Source organism: Mastacembelus armatus, chromosome 8, assembly GCF_900324485.2.
Source record: "Mastacembelus armatus chromosome 8, fMasArm1.2, whole genome shotgun sequence".
NCBI lineage: Eukaryota > Metazoa > Chordata > Actinopteri > Synbranchiformes > Mastacembelidae > Mastacembelus > Mastacembelus armatus.
Window position 1 is genome coordinate 21,423,555 of NC_046640.1, and position 19,262 is coordinate 21,442,816.

The window sequence follows — 19,262 nt, forward strand, 5'->3', positions numbered from 1 at the left end:
TGTGTCTGTTCTATTTTCTTCCAGTCATCAGAAATGTGCTATAGAATATTTTGTGAGACATTTAATCCACTAAATTTAACCTCTGATCGATTAAATACACATTTTGAATTAATAATTCGACTGTATTTGTATTATTTTTAGGTATTTCATATTTAAAGTTGAGCATGGATAACTTTTTACAGTGTTCCTTTACTATTTTCGTAAGTAACCCGAGATGTTTGCATGAAAGAGGTGAAGGTTATTTGAATGAATTTGAATGAGTAAATATTTAATCTGCAGGTAGAGTGAGTGGTATAATAGCGGGGAAGTTCACAGCTTTAGATTTAAATTTATTTTGTGAATTTTTCCGGTGAGCTCCTACTCTTTCCATTACCACAGGGGGCGTGGCTTCCTCTAGTGACACAGAAGCTTCTGATGGGTGACGTACTATCAGACCACGGTAAATACGGCCCTGCCATTGGACGATGACGACTGGTCTCATGACAACAACAGCTCGGTGTGAGCCAATCAGAGCCCGCTTTGAGCCACAGAGTCTGTTTGTGAATGACGTAAAAAAAGCGTAAAACAAGATGGCGTCGTCTTAGGCATAAATCGGTGTGAATTCGTTTATCGACGTAGAAGTCTGCCTCTCCTGAGGCACCGGTGTTGTTTCACGGTTATTCCGGAAAATAATAGTCTTCCGGATCGGATTAGTTCCGTGGAGAGCTCCGTGAGAGCCTGCGAAGCTCCGGTAACCGCCGGAGAGGGGAACTGCTCGCAGACAGGATGGAGAGCGGAGAGTACATGGAGACCATGGACCCGACTTTAGCGGAATTAGGGGACGAGTTCACGCTGGGAGACATCGACGGTAAGTGGCTGTGTCGCTGCTGACGGTGTAACTGTTGTCGGTTTCTACCTGAGATAACGTTGGCCCGTTTCCGCTCACGGCGAAGACGCACCGCGCGCGGCACGATGCGACGCGAAGTTCGCCCCCATTCATTTTCTATGGGACGTGAGCGAATCGCTGCAACGCGAAGCGACCAGAGTTAAAAACTTTATGCATGAGGGGACCAAATTGGCCTTGGTCTTCTGGATTACAGGCTGGCTTCTTAGGACCACTTCCACTAAATTCGTAGTTATTGATGGGTGACACGCCCCCAGCAACGAGCGTGAACCTGAGGAGACCAGGTGGGTCTTCAGGGTCAGACACCTCTGCCAGGTGCGCATCCTCCTGAGCAGGTTTGTCCAAGAGTCATAGCGGCACATGACACATAGTGTGAAGCACCTTTGTTACTGTCATGACTCAGGCAGTCACAGGTATTTTTGTTTTATTAGCACAGTGAAAATCTCACTTTTTGGAATCTCAGTACATTTAAGGTTTAAAGTTTTATTTCTGTGCTCTGGGTCTCAGTAAAGAGTTTTCACTGGAGCTGTAGACCGAGTGTTTTCTCTATGAGCCAGAGGTGGGGATCAGCAAGAGGGTGTCATGCATCAGGAGGTTGTGTGGGTGTGAAGGGAGACACAAGGGTGTAACTTGCTCATCGAGCTTGACCAAGGCCCAGAAGATGAATCACTTTTAGGTGAATTCAGTGGAGAAATCTTTCTGCAGAGCCGTTGACCTGCTTTGTGGGACAACGTGTGTGTACAGATCCTGGTCTGCCGTCTGCAGAAAGGCCACTCGGGGAACAAACAGCATCCCTGATCCCGTCTCCCTCTAATCAAAACAAGTTGCACTCTTTGGCACTCAGTGAAAGGAGGGGGCTTTTGGTGCAGTGCTGGCCAACGCACAGTCACCAGAATTTCATTAGGGTGGAATTTTACTGAATACTAAGTCATCAGACCGGACTGTGTGTGTGGTGTCGGACTGGCCTGGGCTCTAGGACAGAACCTCATCTTTTCATCTACTGTGGTTCTCACCTGTATTCAACATGGCGACATTAAGAGACATTAAGTCCTGGAAACTCTACCTGTTTTTGGCGGCTGGTGTTCGTTCTTTCCAAGACCTTTACCCACACCGAGCAGACAATGCACCCACAGCCCCTGTTGTGTAATCCCAGTTAATCATTGTGTCAAAAGAGAGAAATGTACAGAATGTGTGAGAGAGAGAGAGAGAAATGGAAACAGAGGGACGGCCCACAGTGTCTGTTTGGTTCTCCACTAACTGATAATTAGAGTTTAGAGCAGCCAACTGCAGACAAATTGGTCTCACTAGCTCCCTGCTATTGTAAAAGATCATTTATGCTTTCAGATATATTTTTCATGCATTGTTGCATCTTTGAAGTCTTAAATGGGATGTTAGTCGACTGGAGTTGGGTTTTATTTGTCTGAGCCATGTGCATGGTCTGAGTAAGGGTCCATGCAGTTTACCCTTTATTCATCTAAAACATTCTCCCTCTCCCAGTTAATCCCTTAGCGACTGCGGCACTGGACATGTAACCTGTTCTCTTGTCTGAGCTGCCCCCTTTAATGGATTTACCATTTGTGTCAGTTTGTCTGAAACTCTGGGGGCTTGGAGCTGCTTTGTCCTGTCTGTCATGGACAGTCTGCCCCCCATGGAGGTGCACGAGTGCATGGTCTAGTAGTGTGTCTGCCTGCACAACGTGTTCATGTCTGTGTGACATGTGAAGGCTGGTAAAAGCTCCAGAGCAGGAAGGCCAGTTATTATTTTGATGGCATTGCACATCGAAAACTGTGCCCTTCAATCTGCAGAGATGATTTTAACTCACTGTTCTAGATTTTGTTTTGGTGAATATCACCAATATATCACGTTCAGGATTTAGGCCAGGTAGCAGTTTCAGCAAGTCGTTGTTAACACCTGGGAAATGGTAGAACAGGAGCAGAAAGATAAGACCATGACAGTAACGTTGTATTTTAGAGTGACACTTCTTGTATCTGAGCACTTCAGAACCACTAACTACTGAAATGATGAAAGCTGTCAGTCCTCACTCAGTAATAACTGGAATTGTCTTCTAAAACACAAAATCCTCTTTGCTCTCCAGTGCATCCTCATTGCAATGGGCTGGATATAATCTGGTGTGTCTGACATTAGTACTGACGTTCATCTGCAGCCGGTTGTCCTTGTTTAGAACATAATGGATCTCATCTATGGGGGTTTGCTTAGTGGTTTCATCCCTGGCGGTTGATAAACGTCCCTGTGGGTTAGTGTGTCTGCTTTTGGGCTGTTGTATGTTTATTTCAAGGCTGCAGCCTCTGCTTGTTGGCCCTGATGAAGCCATATGTGCTCTCAGTGATGTAGTTTTGATTGGTGGCTCTGATAAACAGGCAACTGAGGTGAGATAAACTTAGAAACCCCTGAAGGGAAATTCAGGTAACGAACACCTGGCACATGCAGCATCGTGTTCACGTCAAGGTAAACTCTTTATCGAGTAACTTGGATTTTATGCTTTTGTCATTCACCATTTATTAGCTGCTTTTTGGAGGTGCTAACATAAACAGGGCTCATTCGTCAAGGTTATAAAACCATCCATCTGTCAGTCACGTCTCAGAGCCGCCTCAGTCTTTATCTACATGCTCCTTTACCCTCGTCCATTGTCTCTCAGGGACATCAGTAGGATTGCATACTTTTTCAAGGTTGACTGTTTGAAGGCCATTCGCTTTGTGCACAGGCTGTTCACTGGTTTTTTGACAGAACAGTAGCTGTTCTTTGTGTGCATATGCCAATTCAGGGCGAGGCCATGAATTTCTCTCAGATTTTTATCTTTCAATATGTTGTTTTACATCGAATGATCTGACTTTAGTTTCACTCAGTGGTTCTTTACTTTGTCTTTCTAGGTATTTTAACCATTTAACCATTTTGTGTGGTTGAATCAGTGGCTTAGCTGAAATCCTCACTCACATCATGTCTATTCTTCATCTCAGAGATGCTGCAGTTTGTCAGCAACCAGGTGGGGGACTTCCCAGACTTGTTTGAGGACCAGATGTCCACAGCAGGCTCCCTACCGAGTGGTGGGGCCAGCACCACCACCCCACATCCCGCCGTTCAAACTCCTCAAACTCCCCAGACACCAACCCCTGCTGCCTACCAGAGCTCCACCATGGGCCTCACTGCCTCTCAATCACTCTCTCCCCAGTGTTTACCCCTCAGCCCCCCCCTCACTCCTGCACAGACCCCCTCCAGCACCACCACCTCTGCAGGGCAGCAGCAGGTGACCCGCAGCCCTCCTCTCCTTCAGCCTCGGCCTCAGGTGGTGCAGCCCATCCAACCTCACCCCCAGCAGACGCCCCAGCCCACCATCCAGGTATCACACTGTCATATGCTGTTCTGTAGTGTGTTCAACAATGGTAGAGTTTTGGACCTCTATGTGGGTCTGAAAGGAGTCTGTCGGTGCTGCAGTGCTGATGGACTACTGCTGTAGTCTTTGGTCCCATGCTGTTTTCAAGGCTCCTCCCTCTCCCCCAGTCATTTTATTGTCTGTTGTGGAGAAAATGTGGATTCATTTTTTGTTATTGTGCCATCCATATTAAAAAAAGCTTCTGCTGACAAGAGAAAAAAGTACTGGCAGACTCTAAAATGTAATATCCAGCTCAGCATCCCTGCGAGCACCAGTGTACTTCTCAGCAAAACAGTCTTAAACCTGACAGATATAGTTTATTGACTCGAGTTCAGTACCTTTTTCTGAAAACACAACATTAAAAAGAGAAACTGTCTTGTGTTATATTCAACTTGGAGGGAAAACGGCTTAATTTTATTTTATTTTTGTACTTAATTGCAGATGCACACACAGGGGATCCCTATGCAGACCCAGAGCTTCCCAGTCCACACCCTGGTTCAGACCCATAGCCAGACACTGCCCATCCAGACCCAGGCCACCCAGACTGTGATGATTGCCTCCAGTGGTGGGCAGTCACGTTTCATCCAGAATCCGGTCATCTGCCACCAGAGCCCAGCTCCTAGTTTCCAAGGTGACTAAAGCGAAGGCTCATTTCTTTTTTAAACGTCTACATGTTGTTGCAGCAGTAAAATCAATGTTCAATGTGACTGACAAATCATTGTCGTCTTGTCTCCTGTTCCCAGTCCTCCAACCACAGGTGCAGAGCATCATGACATCACCACAGCTCCAGCCAGTGACCATTCAGCACCAGCGGGTTCTGACTCCAGCTGGTCAGACCATTCAGACACTGTCCACGGCGCCTGCTGCGGTCCACGCTGTGCAGCCGCAGGTGCAGCAAGTACCTGTAAGTATCCAAGCTGAACTAGTGATCACGGTTCAGAAAACACAATCCTATCCTGTGTATACCGGTGCAGCCAGTGCTCCCATTGTTGGATGTATTTCCATCAGGTTCTGGTCCAGCAGCCTCAGATTCTAAAGACTGATTCTCTGGTTCTCACCACACTCAAACCAGACGGCACACAGGTGCTGTCCACCATGCAGAGCCCAACGGGGATCACCACCTTGACCACGCCCATTCAGAGCACAGCGCTGCAAGTCCCGGTATGAAACCAGCATATCAGACACTCACTATCAGGTCTTTGGTAGTGGTTGTAGTTTTAGTCTAACAGAGACTTCACAGTGAAACTACATCACTGGTTTCTGTCCCCAGACACTGATGAGCAGCAACATCCTGACCACCGTCCCTGTTGTGATGGGAGGAGGAGACAAGCTGCCAATCAAGCAGCTACAGCCGGGCCAAACCCACTGCACCGGTGGAGCCAGACCAAGCATGGACCAGGGCCAGGTGACAGCAGGAGGAGCAGGCCCCGGAGGAGTGGTGAAGGAGGGCGAGAGGAGGACGACCCACAACATCATCGAGAAGAGGTACAGGTCCTCCATCAACGACAAGATCGTGGAGCTCAGAGACCTGGTCATGGGCAATGATGCAAAGGTTAGTGGTTGGAGTAGTGAAATATTACGACTGTTTTCGAGTCATGAATAGACGTTTGATCATCGCACGTCCTCCTTTACGTCATTCCGCCCAGATGCACAAATCAGGGGTGCTGAGGAAGGCCATAGACTACATCAAATACCTGCAACAGGCCAACCACAAGCTGCGTCAGGAGAACCTGGCCCTGAAGATGGCAAACCAGAAGAACAGTAAGTGTTGGTCTCCACTGACAGCTACATCCAGCCTGACATTTTACTGAGTGTCCTTGTCTGTCTCAGAGCCGGGGACGCTGTCTGAAGACGTGGAGCTCAAACAGGAAATAGTGATGATGTCACCTCCGGCCTCAGACTCTGGTTCTGGTTCCCCTCACCAGTTCTCCCCGTACTGTGTCGACTCGGAACCAGGAAGTCCCTTACTGGATCACGAGCAGGTAAGACACACAAAGACGGGATTACACTCACACACGCGCGTCAACATGTGTCTCGCTGTTAAACTGAGTTGAGGACAGTAACGGTAATAAGTAAAACCATATCTTGTGTACTAGTCGGTCACATCACTGTCTCCTGTCAGACTCCTGAAGTGGACCAAATCACTTTGTGTGACAGCTGGTACTTCTCAGATTCTGGAGCTCGTCCTCCACAGTCGTAATTCTTGGTTGTTGGACCGATTTTCTCCCTGGTGCAGTAAAAATGTCAGGAGATGCTGTGAACTTGTTCCCAGGTGTCACGTCTGTTCCGAAGAAATATGTCGCGTAAACACATAATTGTCCCCCAAAATAATACAAACCTGTTTTTGCAAACCTAATTACAGAGGAAATATAAAGTTCAGTATTCATCACTGTGAACCTGTTCTGTCTGTTTTCCCGTCTCTCAGGTGAAGAGTGAACCAGATTCCCCCTGTTCGGTGGGAGTGATGGATCGCTCTCGTCTGCTTCTCTGCGCGCTGACCTTCTTCTGCTTGTCTCTAAACCCGCTGCCATCTCTGCTGGGCTCTGAGGCCTCAGGGAGCCCCAGCCTCTCAGGGGGCCACGGGCCATCCAGATCCCTCGTCTGGCTCCCAAACCACACACAGGACTTTGGTGAGGAAAACTGACCCCCGGTCTGAAAATATAGTTTATCTGTTCTATCATAAATGTGTCTTGACTGAATTCGTGACCCAGGTTTTGGAAATGTTTGGAAATGCATTGACCTTTGTTCACGTTTCATGTCTTCTCATCCTCCAGCGTCCTGGCTGCGATGCTTGTTGCCATGGGTGATAGTGTGGGTGTTGAGCGGGGTGGGGGCGGTGTGGGGCTGTGTCAGGGTGCTATACCTGTGGGAGCCTGTGACTCCACTTCACTCCCCGAAGTCTGTGTCCTTCTGGAGGCACCGCAAACAAGCCGACCTACATCTCAACAGGGTGAGTCCACACCAGCACTGGGATGAGGGGGCTTCATTAAAAAGACCAAGAAAACAAATGTGCTGCTATTTATATGCTGTTGTCTCTGCCACAAGAGTTTCTTGTGTTAAGGGAAAAAACAGGAATAAATTATCTCAATATTTATTTCACGTTAGAGTGTGTGGTTTTTTTATTTCAGTTTTGGATCTGCTAGGAGAATTAGATTTGAATTAGATTTGATGTTTTCTCACTTAGTAAAGATCATATCACCCACTTTGTCTGAACTGTCAGGTATGCAGTTAGATCTAAGTCATAACCTCCATCCCATCATTCCTGTCAGTCTGCACTGATTCTTAAACAGCTGCTGTTTCTCCTGTTTCCTCTGCTGCAGGGAGATTACACAGCAGCCATGGCCAGTTTAGAAACCTGCCTGTCCATCTTGACCAGAGCTCTTCCCTCAACCAGTCTGGACCTGGTCTGCTCGCTTTCCTGGAATCTGATTCGTTACTGTTTGCATCGCCCGACTCCTCTGGGTTGGCTGGTTCACCAGGTCAGAGGAAAACACGAGGGGGAGGAAGCTAAGACCAGTGCGAGGGACGCTGCGCTGGTTTACCACCGGCTGAGCCAGCTTCAACTCACAGGTGAGAATAGAGAGGGCCGGTGCTGTACACAGGCTGCAGTGATATGATTCACGGTTTGACGTTTCTGGATGCTGCAGAATGCTTCAGTCCCCAGACAGTGCTAGGAAAGTATACAAGGGTTAAAGCGCTGACTTCACACTATGCAGAGTTTTGTGCAGGGATCCAGACTCTGTTCTGTGTTTGTGTGTGCAGGAAAGCTGTCTCAGCGTAGCAGCCTGTGGGCTTTGTCTCTGTCTCTGAGCGCCGTCAACCTCAGTGAGAGCGCCCAAGGCAAGATGGCCCCCGCCCAGCTCACCCAGATTTATGTCACTGCAGCAACAGCCCTGCGGACTGTGCTGGGCCACCACCTCTCCTGTCTGCCTGTACGTCCCACACGTGGTCATCGTCTGCCTGGGTCACCCTGTGTTTGAACATTTATCGGCCGTCACTAACAGTGATATTCAGTCCATTAGCATTGTGTCTTTCTGTCCCAGGGTTACCTGTTGAGCTGTGCAGAGAGTGTAGCCGGCCAATCGGAGTCCAAGCCGATCCCGGACTGCGTGCGCTGGCTCTTCACCCCATTGGGCAGGCAGTTCTTCCTGAGCTGTGATTGGTCAGTGAAGTCAGAGAGCAGCAATGACGTGTACACCTCACAGAGAGACCCAGGTATGTCATGAGCACTGAGCTGGGCCATATTCTGTTTCCGTCTTTGTGCTCCTCTTTCTTTGTCTTTCTTTCTACTTCTAAATCCAAGACGGAGAGTCCTGCTTCATGTGTTTACTTGGTGTCAGACTGACGGATTATGTCATTGGAAATGAACGTTGTGTGTTATGATTGGGCTGCTCCTCTCTCTGTCTTTTCTCATTGTCCTCCAGCTGACCCCATTGCACAGCTGCACCGCTGTTTCTGCAGGAAGCTGCTGGAGAGAGCTGTTCACACGCTCATCCAGCCACAGAGCGACTCTGAAGCAGGCAAACGTGTGAACGACTCTGGGTAAAGCGCTTTACTGCCCACAGCTGATGTGTTTTAGTCATGTAGTAATGATTTCCTTTGGATCTATAATCCTCTTTTCTCTGGTGTTCTGCTGCTGGTTCAGGGAGTTCTCCAGTGCCCTGGAGTTCCTCCAGTTGTTGAACAGCTGCACAGAGGACTCTCCTTCCCCTCCTCCTCCCTTCTCGGCTCCTCCCAATCACACCACCACTCCAGGTATAATTAGCATGAGAACAGCACTGCCCAGATACAAGGAAACGTGTGAGATGTTTGTGTGTGGAAAAGATTTAAAGTCTTCAGTGAAGATTAACCAGATAGCCATCTGAGTTATTGCTGTCAACATGGAGCGATTTGCTTTGCTCCATTTGCAGCACACTGCCAGTCAGTTCAGCTTTAGGGATTAACGTTTTATTGGATTATCACAGATAACACTTGCAGTCATTGATTTGTGGTGACAAATAACTTGCGGTGGATATGAGCATTGTTAATTAGCTAGAGTCTTAATCAATTACTGAGCTGAGCTGCACACATAGCACTAGATCTTCACACACAGGTGTCAGGATATACAACAACAACAACAACAACAGGCTCTTATTTTTTTGCTTTCTACGGCATCTTCCTGTCTTCTTCCGACCAGTGGGCGACCCAGTGAGTCGCTGGTGGGCTGTGGTGCTGAAGGCTGCTGTGCATTGGCTTCAGGGCGACGATGTCACAGTGAGGTCACTCCTGGCGGAGGCAGAGCGGATGCCACGGGCTCTACACACTCTTGAGTAAGTGAAGTCCAGCTTGTCAGAGTATTTTGAAATGGGACAAGACACAAGCTCTTCTGCCACAGTGCAGAAACTAGAATAAACCTAGTGAAATGTCCGTGCAAGACTGAGGGAAGTCGACGAAGAGACGGAGGCATTTGTCCTTGTTAGAGCAAAACACAGTATCTGTCCTCAGTGTCTTTCTCTCCCCTCTGTCTCAGCCATCCTCTGCCCAAAGCTGTGCTGCTGCTGTGCAAAGCGGTTCAGATGAGTCTGACCCCTCTGAAGGGAGAAGGGGCCATAGCCTGCCTGTCCCACTGTGACAGAGCCAGCAGCTACCTGTGCTCCAGCATCTCTGTGCCGCTCACCCAGTCTGGGAACTGGCTGAACAAGGTAACCTGCAGGGACTCTATCTGTCTCACACACACACACACACACACACACACAGTCGCTAACATCTCTGTAAGGTCTGCTCTGGGTTTGTTACGTAACCTCTTCTTCTGTCTCGCACACACACACATACTGACACTGGGGAACCTGCCTCCTCCTGCATGTTTCTGCCTTTTACTGCATCTTTCATGTCAAATCAGCAGGAAACACTGAGTCAGTCTGTACAGGGATCCTGCTGATCCTTACTCACACTGCATGCTCAGTGGGGTCAGTACAGGCTGACGTGGGGCTGTGTGTGTGTGTGCGCAGTGTGGGTGGCAGGAGGTGGCTGTGGTGCATTGTAGTTGCATTGCATGATCCTGAAGCCGAGTGCAATGTGTCTGCAGTGCAGTACAGAGGCCTCCCCGATCTGCACGCACCCGCTACACACCCCACCACTTCACATTAGACAGAGCTCGTGTCCATTTGGGGGTCACTTCTTGATTTTTTTTTTTTTGTGGCCTGCATGCTGGGCTGGGTGCACTGGAAATGATGGTGGTTGGTTGGTGCTGTGGTGATTTGAGTCATACCTTAGGGTTCAAATGCTGCTCTTAAAAATATAAATCAACCATGGTATAAAATAAATCAATATTTCTGTCCTAATTGTCCTAATTCTGTCTGAGCAGCTCTTTAATATTTGTCCCTCTTCTCTTCCAAGGGTGTGGAGCTCCTGGTCTGTGACCTCCTTCTGACTTTGAGGACCAGTTTATGGCAGCGGGCTAGCAGCAGTAATGGAGAACCTGGACCGGCCCCTGGATCCCAGTTGGCTGGTTTCCAGAGGGACCTCAGTGCACTCAGAAAGCTCACACAGTGCTACAGACAGGCGCAGCACAAGGTACATCACTGTCAGATGTGTCAAATCCAAAAATAAAGAAGCTGATGTCTGCAAGAATCAGGAAAAATGAAGTGTAGTTTCTTCATGGTGACATGTCAGCCAGGGGTCTGTCAGTCTGATCCTGACTCCATGGTTTGGAGCTGGGCAAGATTAATCCATAGGTGCATGTTTGTTAAAGTTTTAAGCAGCTTTCAGCTTTAAAGACAGGAAACCAGCATGTAATAAGGTATTACTGAAACATACGGAAATACTGCTGTATAAGTACACATACTAGAGAACTACCCAGATTAACAGTGATAATTACCTCAGTATGTTTCTGGCTCAGTATAGTCTTAAACGTGTTTCCTTGTCTCAACAAAAGCTCTGTGCTGATGATGAGCCTGTAAATCGGTTGGGACCTGTTAATCTTGTCATGATGGTTCTAAATTTACCATAAGAGGCTTTGAAATGAAGTTGTTTCCCACTCTTAGCAGCTGCAGGAATCTCACAGCAGTTTACCGTAACATCAATCATACTTGTAAGATTTACTGGAGCAGCCATTACCATAGCCAGAGGCTCGTTAACAGCTGCTGCTTTAACAGCCGTTAGTGATCATTTGTTATGTTCTGACTTGTGCAAGAACCACATGAGCTGCATCATTTTATGAAGTTCTGTTGTGAATCCGCTGACTGAGAAATATTCAGCCCTGGTGCTGTGAAGTGCTTTGCATGAAAGCCTCCAGGCAGCCTAGTTCCTGTGAGTCCACCTGGTAGGAAATGGGCAGTGAAACGATGTGAGAGCTGCATGTTTTTCTGCTCCAACATCACACAGACAATCAGTCACAGGGACACTGATGTGTGTGTTGTTTTTTCTGTTTTGTTTTTTTCTGCAGGTGTTTCTTCATGAGACCACGGTGAGGCTGATGGCTGGAGCCAGTCCCACGAGGACTCACCAGCTTCTTGACCACAACCTCCGCCGCAGGACACACAGCTCCTACACGGCCGGTGAGAAAGAGTCAAACTCAAGTTGACACATTAGAGTCATGGTCATTTCTGATTTGTATCCACACAATCCACCCTGAGGCTGGAAGTTTATTTCCACTTCCATCTTAACTGTTACTGCCATGAGCACCTGTTGAACCTAACCTGCATGACTGAGCTTCTCTTCTCTGTCCTCTGCAGAAGGTGAGTGTGTCCTGGGTGAGAGGGAGAGGGCTCATGCCATCCTGCTCGCCTGCCGCCACCTGCCCATGCCCCTGCTAACCCCACCTGGGCACCGTGCTCGCCTGCTGGCCGAGGCCAAGCGCACCCTGGAGCGGGTGGGAGACCGTCGGTCCCTGCAGGACTGTCAGCAGATTCTGCTGCGCCTCAGTGGGGGCACAACAATCGCTGCCTCTTGACCTCACACCCAAAGAAATTAGGGCTACTCAAACCAGACCATCCACCAACATATAGTTCTGTGATTTTCACCCTTGTACTGATCCAGCCGCACGAATAGAAAAACCTTCCTCAGACTCAGAGCTGGGGTTTACTGTCACAGCTAGATCTAACTGTCGGCCCTGCACCCGCACCCTGGCTCAAACTCTTGGCTCCTCTGACTCTTAGTTGAATTGTTACAGTACAATCACGCCACCTCCTGGTCACAGATGGTACCATGCTGGCTAACGGCTTCATTTTTAATCAGTGCTGCACAACCAGGAAAATCAGGTTAAATAGGCCCCAATGGGAAAAGGGACCATTATCTAATAGCAGTTTAAATTAATGCAATGCAGCTGTGCATTGATTAGTTGTAGGATACCAAGCTGTACAATCATTATCGGCACACAGCAGTGAGTGCTGCAATAATTGTGTAATGTCTCATTAAAATTGCAAGCTTCACTTAAGGGCTTCAGAGTATTTGAGAGTAGACCGCTGAGGTCTGTTAAACATGGCTGTGCTGTAGGAGGCAGACAGACACTAGCTTGCTTTCAAACATACAGTGCTGAGTAGTGTCTCCTCTTATCTACCTCATGCACAGTACAATGTCTGCATTGTACTTTGGAATAAAATAAGATACTTAAGCACCTCTTGAGTTAGCATAAATTTGGATCTAGTGACCCTGTGATGTGACGTGGCGTTCTAATAAAACCTTCCTCTATTTAGACTTTAGGTTGCAGCGGTGCTTTACTGTGAGACTTCGACTTGTTGCAGAAACTGCAAGAATAACAGCTGCTGCCGACATGCTCCTTACTGGCAAACAAACAGGAAAAATAATTGGATTTGCAGAGTATCTTCATGTAAATAACACTCATGGGCCAATCATTTTAAGAATATATATTCATTTCATTAATGACAGATCAGTCTGATTGCATAAAGATAACAATGTGATTGTATATAGGTTGTACATAAGCAGTTTTCTTGTCAGGGCCTGACCAGGAGAGCGCGGTCACCTGAGGCACCCCTGAGGTGATACTCCACCAGAAATCTTTTATTATCAAACACAACCTGGTGCAGCCTTGGTGGTAGCCTAAAAAAGTCACAGAACGGTTGCCGGGGTCAGTTTAATTTTATGATGGATTACAGTAGCGACACGTTTTCACTGCAGAAAAGTCCACCTCTCAAATTCTTCTACATAGTTTATCTGTCAAGCCTGCAGGCGGTGAGTGTCTGATGCTCAACAGGTTTGGGTGGTGTATCACTTTGGTGTGGAAATGAAGGAAAAATATTCTGAATGCAAAGTGAGGGGTGGTGTGTTGTCCTCATATTGTCTGTAAAGCTCTCAAGCAAATGGCCTTGATGTTGTGTAAAAAAATATTTTATTATGTTTCATCATATTTGGTGGAGGAGTTGTAGCTTTGTGGAATCTTTGTCCAATTTGCTTTTTATTTGTAATGGTTGACTTATACAACACATCTGCCATTCCTGTTTCTGTGCTCTGATTGTTTTATTTAAGGTTTATGTAATAATATATAATTTGTGGGCAGTGGGGGCGTCAGACGAGCACTTTCGCAAGTATATTCATTACTATTTTATATTTGTAAAAGCAAACTAGGGCTGAAGATGTTTTTATTGAACAAACAAAAACCCGCATTTTAATTATGTGTTTGGCATTTTAGGATCTTTACTGTCTTTTAAAATACAAGCAAGCAAACAAACATACTGGGGATATTAGGAACTTCCATAACTGTGTTTCAGGTCAACCCCAGGTGTAAGATAGGAACCTAAAGCATCCTTAAAATACATCAGTTTAGCTTTCCTGGCTGCTGTATAGCTAGGCTGATCCCTGTATAGCTATCACTATAATTATGTTACTTCTTTGTCTTTTGCCCTTTATGTGTTTTGTTGAGTTTCTGTTTTCATTTTGATGTTTGTTTTTTTAATAAAACACCACCTGATAGCAGTTGGAGTATGTGATCTTTCAGTCGAACAAGTAGGAATGTGAATGTGAAGAATCATCTGATGTGACATCTGAGCATCAGTGTTGGATGGATACATCTATTTACAGAGTAAATCTGATGATTATGTCTGGCTGGAATTGGCTGTGTGGCCCAGGAGAGGGCTTGTCTGGATAAAGCTCCTTCATTAGTCGCTGAGGGTAAATTCAGGTCAAGTTTTCATATATTCAAGATCAAGTGATGTTTGAGTGCATATGTTGTTAAATGGGTGAAACCTGTAGTTTTGGTTTTAATAAGCTACAGCAACAACAACCCTCTTAAGACTATGTTTAAATATTCAAATCCTTTTTTATTACTGATATAAATGTAATGTATAGATTTTTTTCATTAATAAATAGATAACATTTCCATTTTGGCCCATCATTAGATACTTAAGTCTTAATGAGAAGTGATGTGACTTATAGATTCTTCGCAAATTATTAAAAGAAAACTCATATTTCTCATTCCCAGCTGAAATGAAGGGATGGAAATAAGTTAAAACACTGGTCTGATCATTTGAAGAACTGTAGTCCTCAATGTTTAGGTTGAGCGGAACAATTCACACTTGCGTGTTTCTAGTCGGACCAAGTGAAGTAACACGAGTCGGATGTAGTGTTGGGTGAGCTCACGTGTTTAAAATGAAAAACAGCAAAAAACACAACAATGTGTCTCAAAAGACAAAATTCAAGCCCGGGTCGAAGAAAAGAGAAAACAAATGCATCGTAATGTTTGACGACAAAGACAGACAGTAAGTTTGTATGTTAGCTAGCGAGCTAGCATCACTAGTTAGCCTCTAAAACATCAGCTTGGCGTTTTCTTTGTAATTATTATTGTTTTGAATGGGGTGTTAACTGTTTATACTGTGTGCAGGTAGTTGTAGAACAGAGAAGTAGAGCAAAAAGAAGCTTTATTAGCTTTAACCTGCAGCCATTGACTTAACTATAATGTTAAAAATCCAAACCTGCTTGTTGATATTAAATACACAACTTACAATAATGAGCAAATGGATGTGCAGTGTTTTAAACAGTAATTAAATGATCAGATTAGTCTTATTATTGTTGCTGTTGTTCAAAGCTGCAGAAAGTGTCTGTGTATCTGTGTAAGTTTTCTCCTCTTGTGGCCTGTCAGGGACTATCTCACTGGTTTCCATAAGCGGAAGGTGGAAAGGAGAAAAGCGGCTGTGGCAGAAATTCAAAAGAAAATTAAGGAAGAGCAGATCAGAGTCCGGGAAGAGGTAAGTTTAAAGTAAATCAGCGGCGGGCCGTGCATGTAAAGAAAGGATGTGCCCATGTCTTGTCTCATTTCAGAGGCACAAAGAGTACATGAAGATGCTGAAGGAGAGGAAAGAGGCTCTGGGTGAGTTCAAAGTTATTTCTAATTTTGAACATTTGAGTCTGAGCTTAATATGTTTGTTTCCTCACTTGCTCCTGCTTCTTAGAGGATGCTGAAGATGATTTGGAGGATGTGGTAACCTGTACCACAGAGTCTGTACAGTACGATCACCCCAACCACACCGTTACCGTGACAACCATCAGTGATCTTGACCTGACAGGGGCTCACCTGCTTGGACCTGCAGCCCATCAGGTAGAGCTGCGGTTCATCTTCTTCTCGATGAGTCTAAGTGATTTAGTGATTTAGTGCTTTTTAGCTCCACATGTTCACAGTGAAAGAAACATCTGCATTAACAATGTTGATCTTTGCTGTCAAGGCTAATAAGCAGAGTGAGGATGAAGATAAGGGGGAGGAAGAGAAGGAGAAAGCAAACCCAATGCCAAGAAAAGCTGGGACTCCAATCATGAACAGAAAGTAAGCAGTTCATCACGCAGGTCCATAGTTTTTCCCACATAAATCGAGTTTTTTTTGGCGTTTGGCCTTCTGTCAGTTTAAACATTTGACATTTCACGCGCTAAATGTTAATGCACCCACAGATAAGCTGAGTGGTGCCATAATGACTGTCTTCAAATGTTCCTCCTCCTCCAGCTTTGCTCACTCCAGCTGTATTTTCCTCTGTCTCTCCCCTGCTGCTGCAGGATCCGCTCTCTCACAGCGTCGCTCAACACTTACACGTGCAAGCGGAAGAGGAAAGGGAAGCAGGAAGGACGAGGCGGACGAGGCCGTCCGACAGAGAGGAGACCTGGTGTCACAGAGGGCAAAAACAGAGCAGGAAGGACCAGCAAGTGGCGGAGACGTCGGCAGACTGGGAAGAGGGTGCACAACCAGGACTGAAAGAGCGTGTAGAAATATAACATGAGGCTTGACTTGTGTCAGAGTATTTATGCTCCTGTGTTTGAGCCGGACTCATTGAAAAAGTCTGTAACACGTGCACAAACTGAAGTGGACGCTCAGTGTCTCCTCTGTGTTGGACCATGTGTCATCATGTGTGCAATATTTCCTGCCTCTTGAAAGCTTCTGCTCACGTTTGTACATTTTTCAGAGTAAAACTGTTTTGTAGTGTTATTTCTTTACAGCCTGTACATTTTGATTAAAGGAAAGACTAGTCTTGGCAATAAGTCACCTCGTGTTGCCGTCATATATCACCTGTGTGCTCTGTTGTTTAATAGGAAACCTGATGATGTCATTTACATCCTGTGTAGAACAGCAGGAATTCAGCTGTTTCCTCAGTGCTACCTGTGTGATCTTAGAAGAACCGTTCCTCTTAGAATGTCTTCTGTTAATGTGAAGAACCTTATGCAACCCTGCTTCTGCTTTGAATGTATGTAAACCCCCCACCTCACCAGTGTTTATTTATTTACGTTCACCTGAGCCGTGTGTGCCAGCTGTCACTAGCATGAGCGTTTCATTTTGCTTTCTAAAGCCCCTGATATTTAATACAGCTGCTCAATAGAGGACCAGGCAGAAACTGGCTCCATGTTGGCTCTGGTGCTGCCAGTGCTCCAGGGCCTCTGCTGCGGTAACTGAGCGCCACCATGGCCGTCATGGACGCTTCAGTTGCACTCATTGTCCCGGCAGCCAATCGGATTGATTTTCGGGTTTGGCAGCTCCAGAGGACAGAGAGCGTGGGGAAGAGGAGGCATGTGCCTGATGGGGGTCTGACGGCCACTTTACATTCAGGTTCCTAACGATGTGATCAGAGTAGAGCTGACGGCTGGAGCTGCTCTGTGCAGGTAACACTCATGGTTTTCTTATTTTGATATCACAGCTGTCACAAAATGTTATCTACTATTTTTACTATCTTGTTTTTTGTTGTCTGAACAGATTCATTTACACTGTCTGTGCATGTGAAATGCCTGAATAGTTCTGCTTTAGATCCTGCAGGGATCATTATATGTAGGATTATTTCTGAGCTACCGCCCTGTGCGTACTCCTGTCTGCAGTGATGCAGTGAAATAGTCAAACTAGAAACTTATATTTAAGAAACTACTATTGTTTCTATCATCTCAAATTTGATTCTGGAAGCTGCTCTGCAGGTTTTGAAGCTATTTTATTACAGATTACATATTTCTACATTATCACCTAACAGTTATTTCTACTGAGTAAGTCACAGATGTGTTTCTTATTACTCAAAATGAATGCTGTTAGTTTCACACTACATGATGCTGCCCTTTGACCCCTGTAGTTTTTTTTCGAGGGATGCAATGAGCGGGCGGGTTACCCCTCCACACCCAACATGCCTCAGTCTGGCGAGGAGCCCATCTGCCCCAAGTTCCAGCCCAACATCTTCGACCCCTCCCGCTGCCATGACTGCCTGCGCCAGAGGCACCTGCACGCCAGCGCGGGGGCGGGTGTTGAGGTGGCACCGCAGCACAAATCCACAGCAGACACGGCACCGGAGGCTATAACCACAGCCAGAACTGGGATTGGTTCAAGCAAAGGAGTGCCGTTAACTCCGATCCTATCCCAGGCTGAGGACAGAGACACCAGCAGCAAGGTAAGAAAGAAGAGCAGCCAGAAACAGAGCTGGGTAACCAGGCAGAGGGGTGAAGAAACTGATGAGAAACCATGAGTACAAAATGTGCTGAGTGATTGGATTCACATCACAGGTGAGGTTAGATGCTGAGTCAAGGAAAACGACTGTATTGCTCATCAAAACTTTGCAGGTCAGAAATTGTTACATAAAAAATTAATTGAAACAGTTTTTTATTAAACAAAACACATTTTTATTTATTTATTTGACCTAAAACTCTGTATTCCTGTGGGTGAGTAACCAAATCGTGCGGCGCCATGATTTCATATAAACACAGTTGGTGAGATCATGTACGAGCCACTTGTGAGTAAAATGAGAAAAAGGCCAGAGGTGGAGAATGGGCGGTAACGAGGAGGAGCAGGGAGGTAGCAGTGCCTCCCGTTATAAATTAACCAAGCTGGATCACTTACTGGCCTCCTGGGAATCACTTGAAATGCTAGACAAAGGGGCAACAGATGGAGATGAAGGGAACAGTCCTATACAGTGTAACAACAGTCTGGTTTCCTCTTTATCCTGCTTCCACGACATAAGTCCAGTTGTCAGGTTGCAGTGATACAGAGGGTCCTGAGTTGTTCAGCTCTGGTTACAGACCAGTAAGTGATAGAGTCCATTTCTGACACTTGCAGGTAGTTTTAGATGCTTTTTTTTTACACAGCCTGTTCGAAGAGAAGGTTTTATGCAAGAAAACGAATGTGATGAAATATTAATGAGGAAAACCACGAGTCAGGTCGGGTTACAGAGGTGTAACCCTAATCGAAGCCTGAACATGTGAGTGTGTGTCAGAGAGGAGACAGGGGACAGACACTAGTCAGCTAACCCTCCATCCCAGGAGCCAGAGACAGATGTACAGTGTATTGTAAGTGAAGGTGAAGTCATTAACAGGAGCATCTGATTTGGAACTGATGGGATTTGCTGCGATGTTGTGATTGGCCTGTTTCTTACCTTGTCATCCTATCAGGACGATTCTGACGGTCTGTCCGTGGGGAGCAGCTGCTGTGATGTCAGTGCAGGACGTCTGGGTTATGGGGACAGCTCCTTGTGTATCCTGAGCCCAGACTGTGAGCTGTACATCTACGACGACAGCACAGACAGGTAAGGATACTGGAAGGTGATAAGTCATTAA

The 19,262-nt window shown here is 46.3% G+C and overlaps 2 protein-coding genes across 2 annotated transcripts; both read left to right on the forward strand.

Moving 5' to 3' along the window:
• Window positions 1–532: 532 nt before the first annotated feature.
• srebf2 (sterol regulatory element binding transcription factor 2) lies at window positions 533–14,183 on the forward strand. The gene is made up of 20 exons (XM_026325201.1): window positions 533–847; window positions 3,859–4,238; window positions 4,713–4,902; window positions 5,015–5,175; window positions 5,280–5,432; window positions 5,542–5,823; window positions 5,918–6,032; window positions 6,102–6,253; window positions 6,697–6,901; window positions 7,046–7,221; window positions 7,592–7,841; window positions 8,034–8,203; window positions 8,315–8,486; window positions 8,696–8,813; window positions 8,917–9,026; window positions 9,448–9,580; window positions 9,781–9,952; window positions 10,647–10,823; window positions 11,695–11,806; window positions 11,984–14,183. The coding sequence occupies exons 1-20, from the start codon at window positions 766–768 to the stop codon at window positions 12,199–12,201; spliced, it is 3,528 nt and encodes a 1,175-aa protein (XP_026180986.1). The 5' UTR covers window positions 533–765; the 3' UTR covers window positions 12,202–14,183.
• A 619-nt stretch (window positions 14,184–14,802) lies between these two features.
• Window positions 14,803–16,728, forward strand: nol12 (nucleolar protein 12). The gene is made up of 6 exons (XM_026325395.1): window positions 14,803–14,962; window positions 15,343–15,448; window positions 15,522–15,570; window positions 15,653–15,798; window positions 15,923–16,020; window positions 16,245–16,728. Exons 1-6 carry the CDS (start codon window positions 14,853–14,855, stop codon window positions 16,438–16,440), a joined length of 705 nt encoding a protein of 234 aa, XP_026181180.1. The 5' UTR covers window positions 14,803–14,852; the 3' UTR covers window positions 16,441–16,728.
• Window positions 16,729–19,262: the final 2,534 nt, after the last annotated feature.

Coding starts and splice junctions, on each gene's coding strand:
- srebf2 (XM_026325201.1), top strand. CDS start 766: ATGGAGAGCGGAGAGTACATGGAGACCATGGACCCGACTTTAGCGGAA. Junction 5,824..5,917: donor TCATGGGCAATGATGCAAAG/GTTAGTGGTTGG, acceptor CATTCCGCCCAG/ATGCACAAATCAGGGGTGCT. Junction 6,254..6,696: donor CCTTACTGGATCACGAGCAG/GTAAGACACACA, acceptor CCCGTCTCTCAG/GTGAAGAGTGAACCAGATTC.
- nol12 (XM_026325395.1), top strand. CDS start 14,853: ATGAAAAACAGCAAAAAACACAACAATGTGTCTCAAAAGACAAAATTC. Junction 15,449..15,521: donor AGATCAGAGTCCGGGAAGAG/GTAAGTTTAAAG, acceptor GTCTCATTTCAG/AGGCACAAAGAGTACATGAA. Junction 16,021..16,244: donor ACTCCAATCATGAACAGAAA/GTAAGCAGTTCA, acceptor CTGCTGCTGCAG/GATCCGCTCTCTCACAGCGT.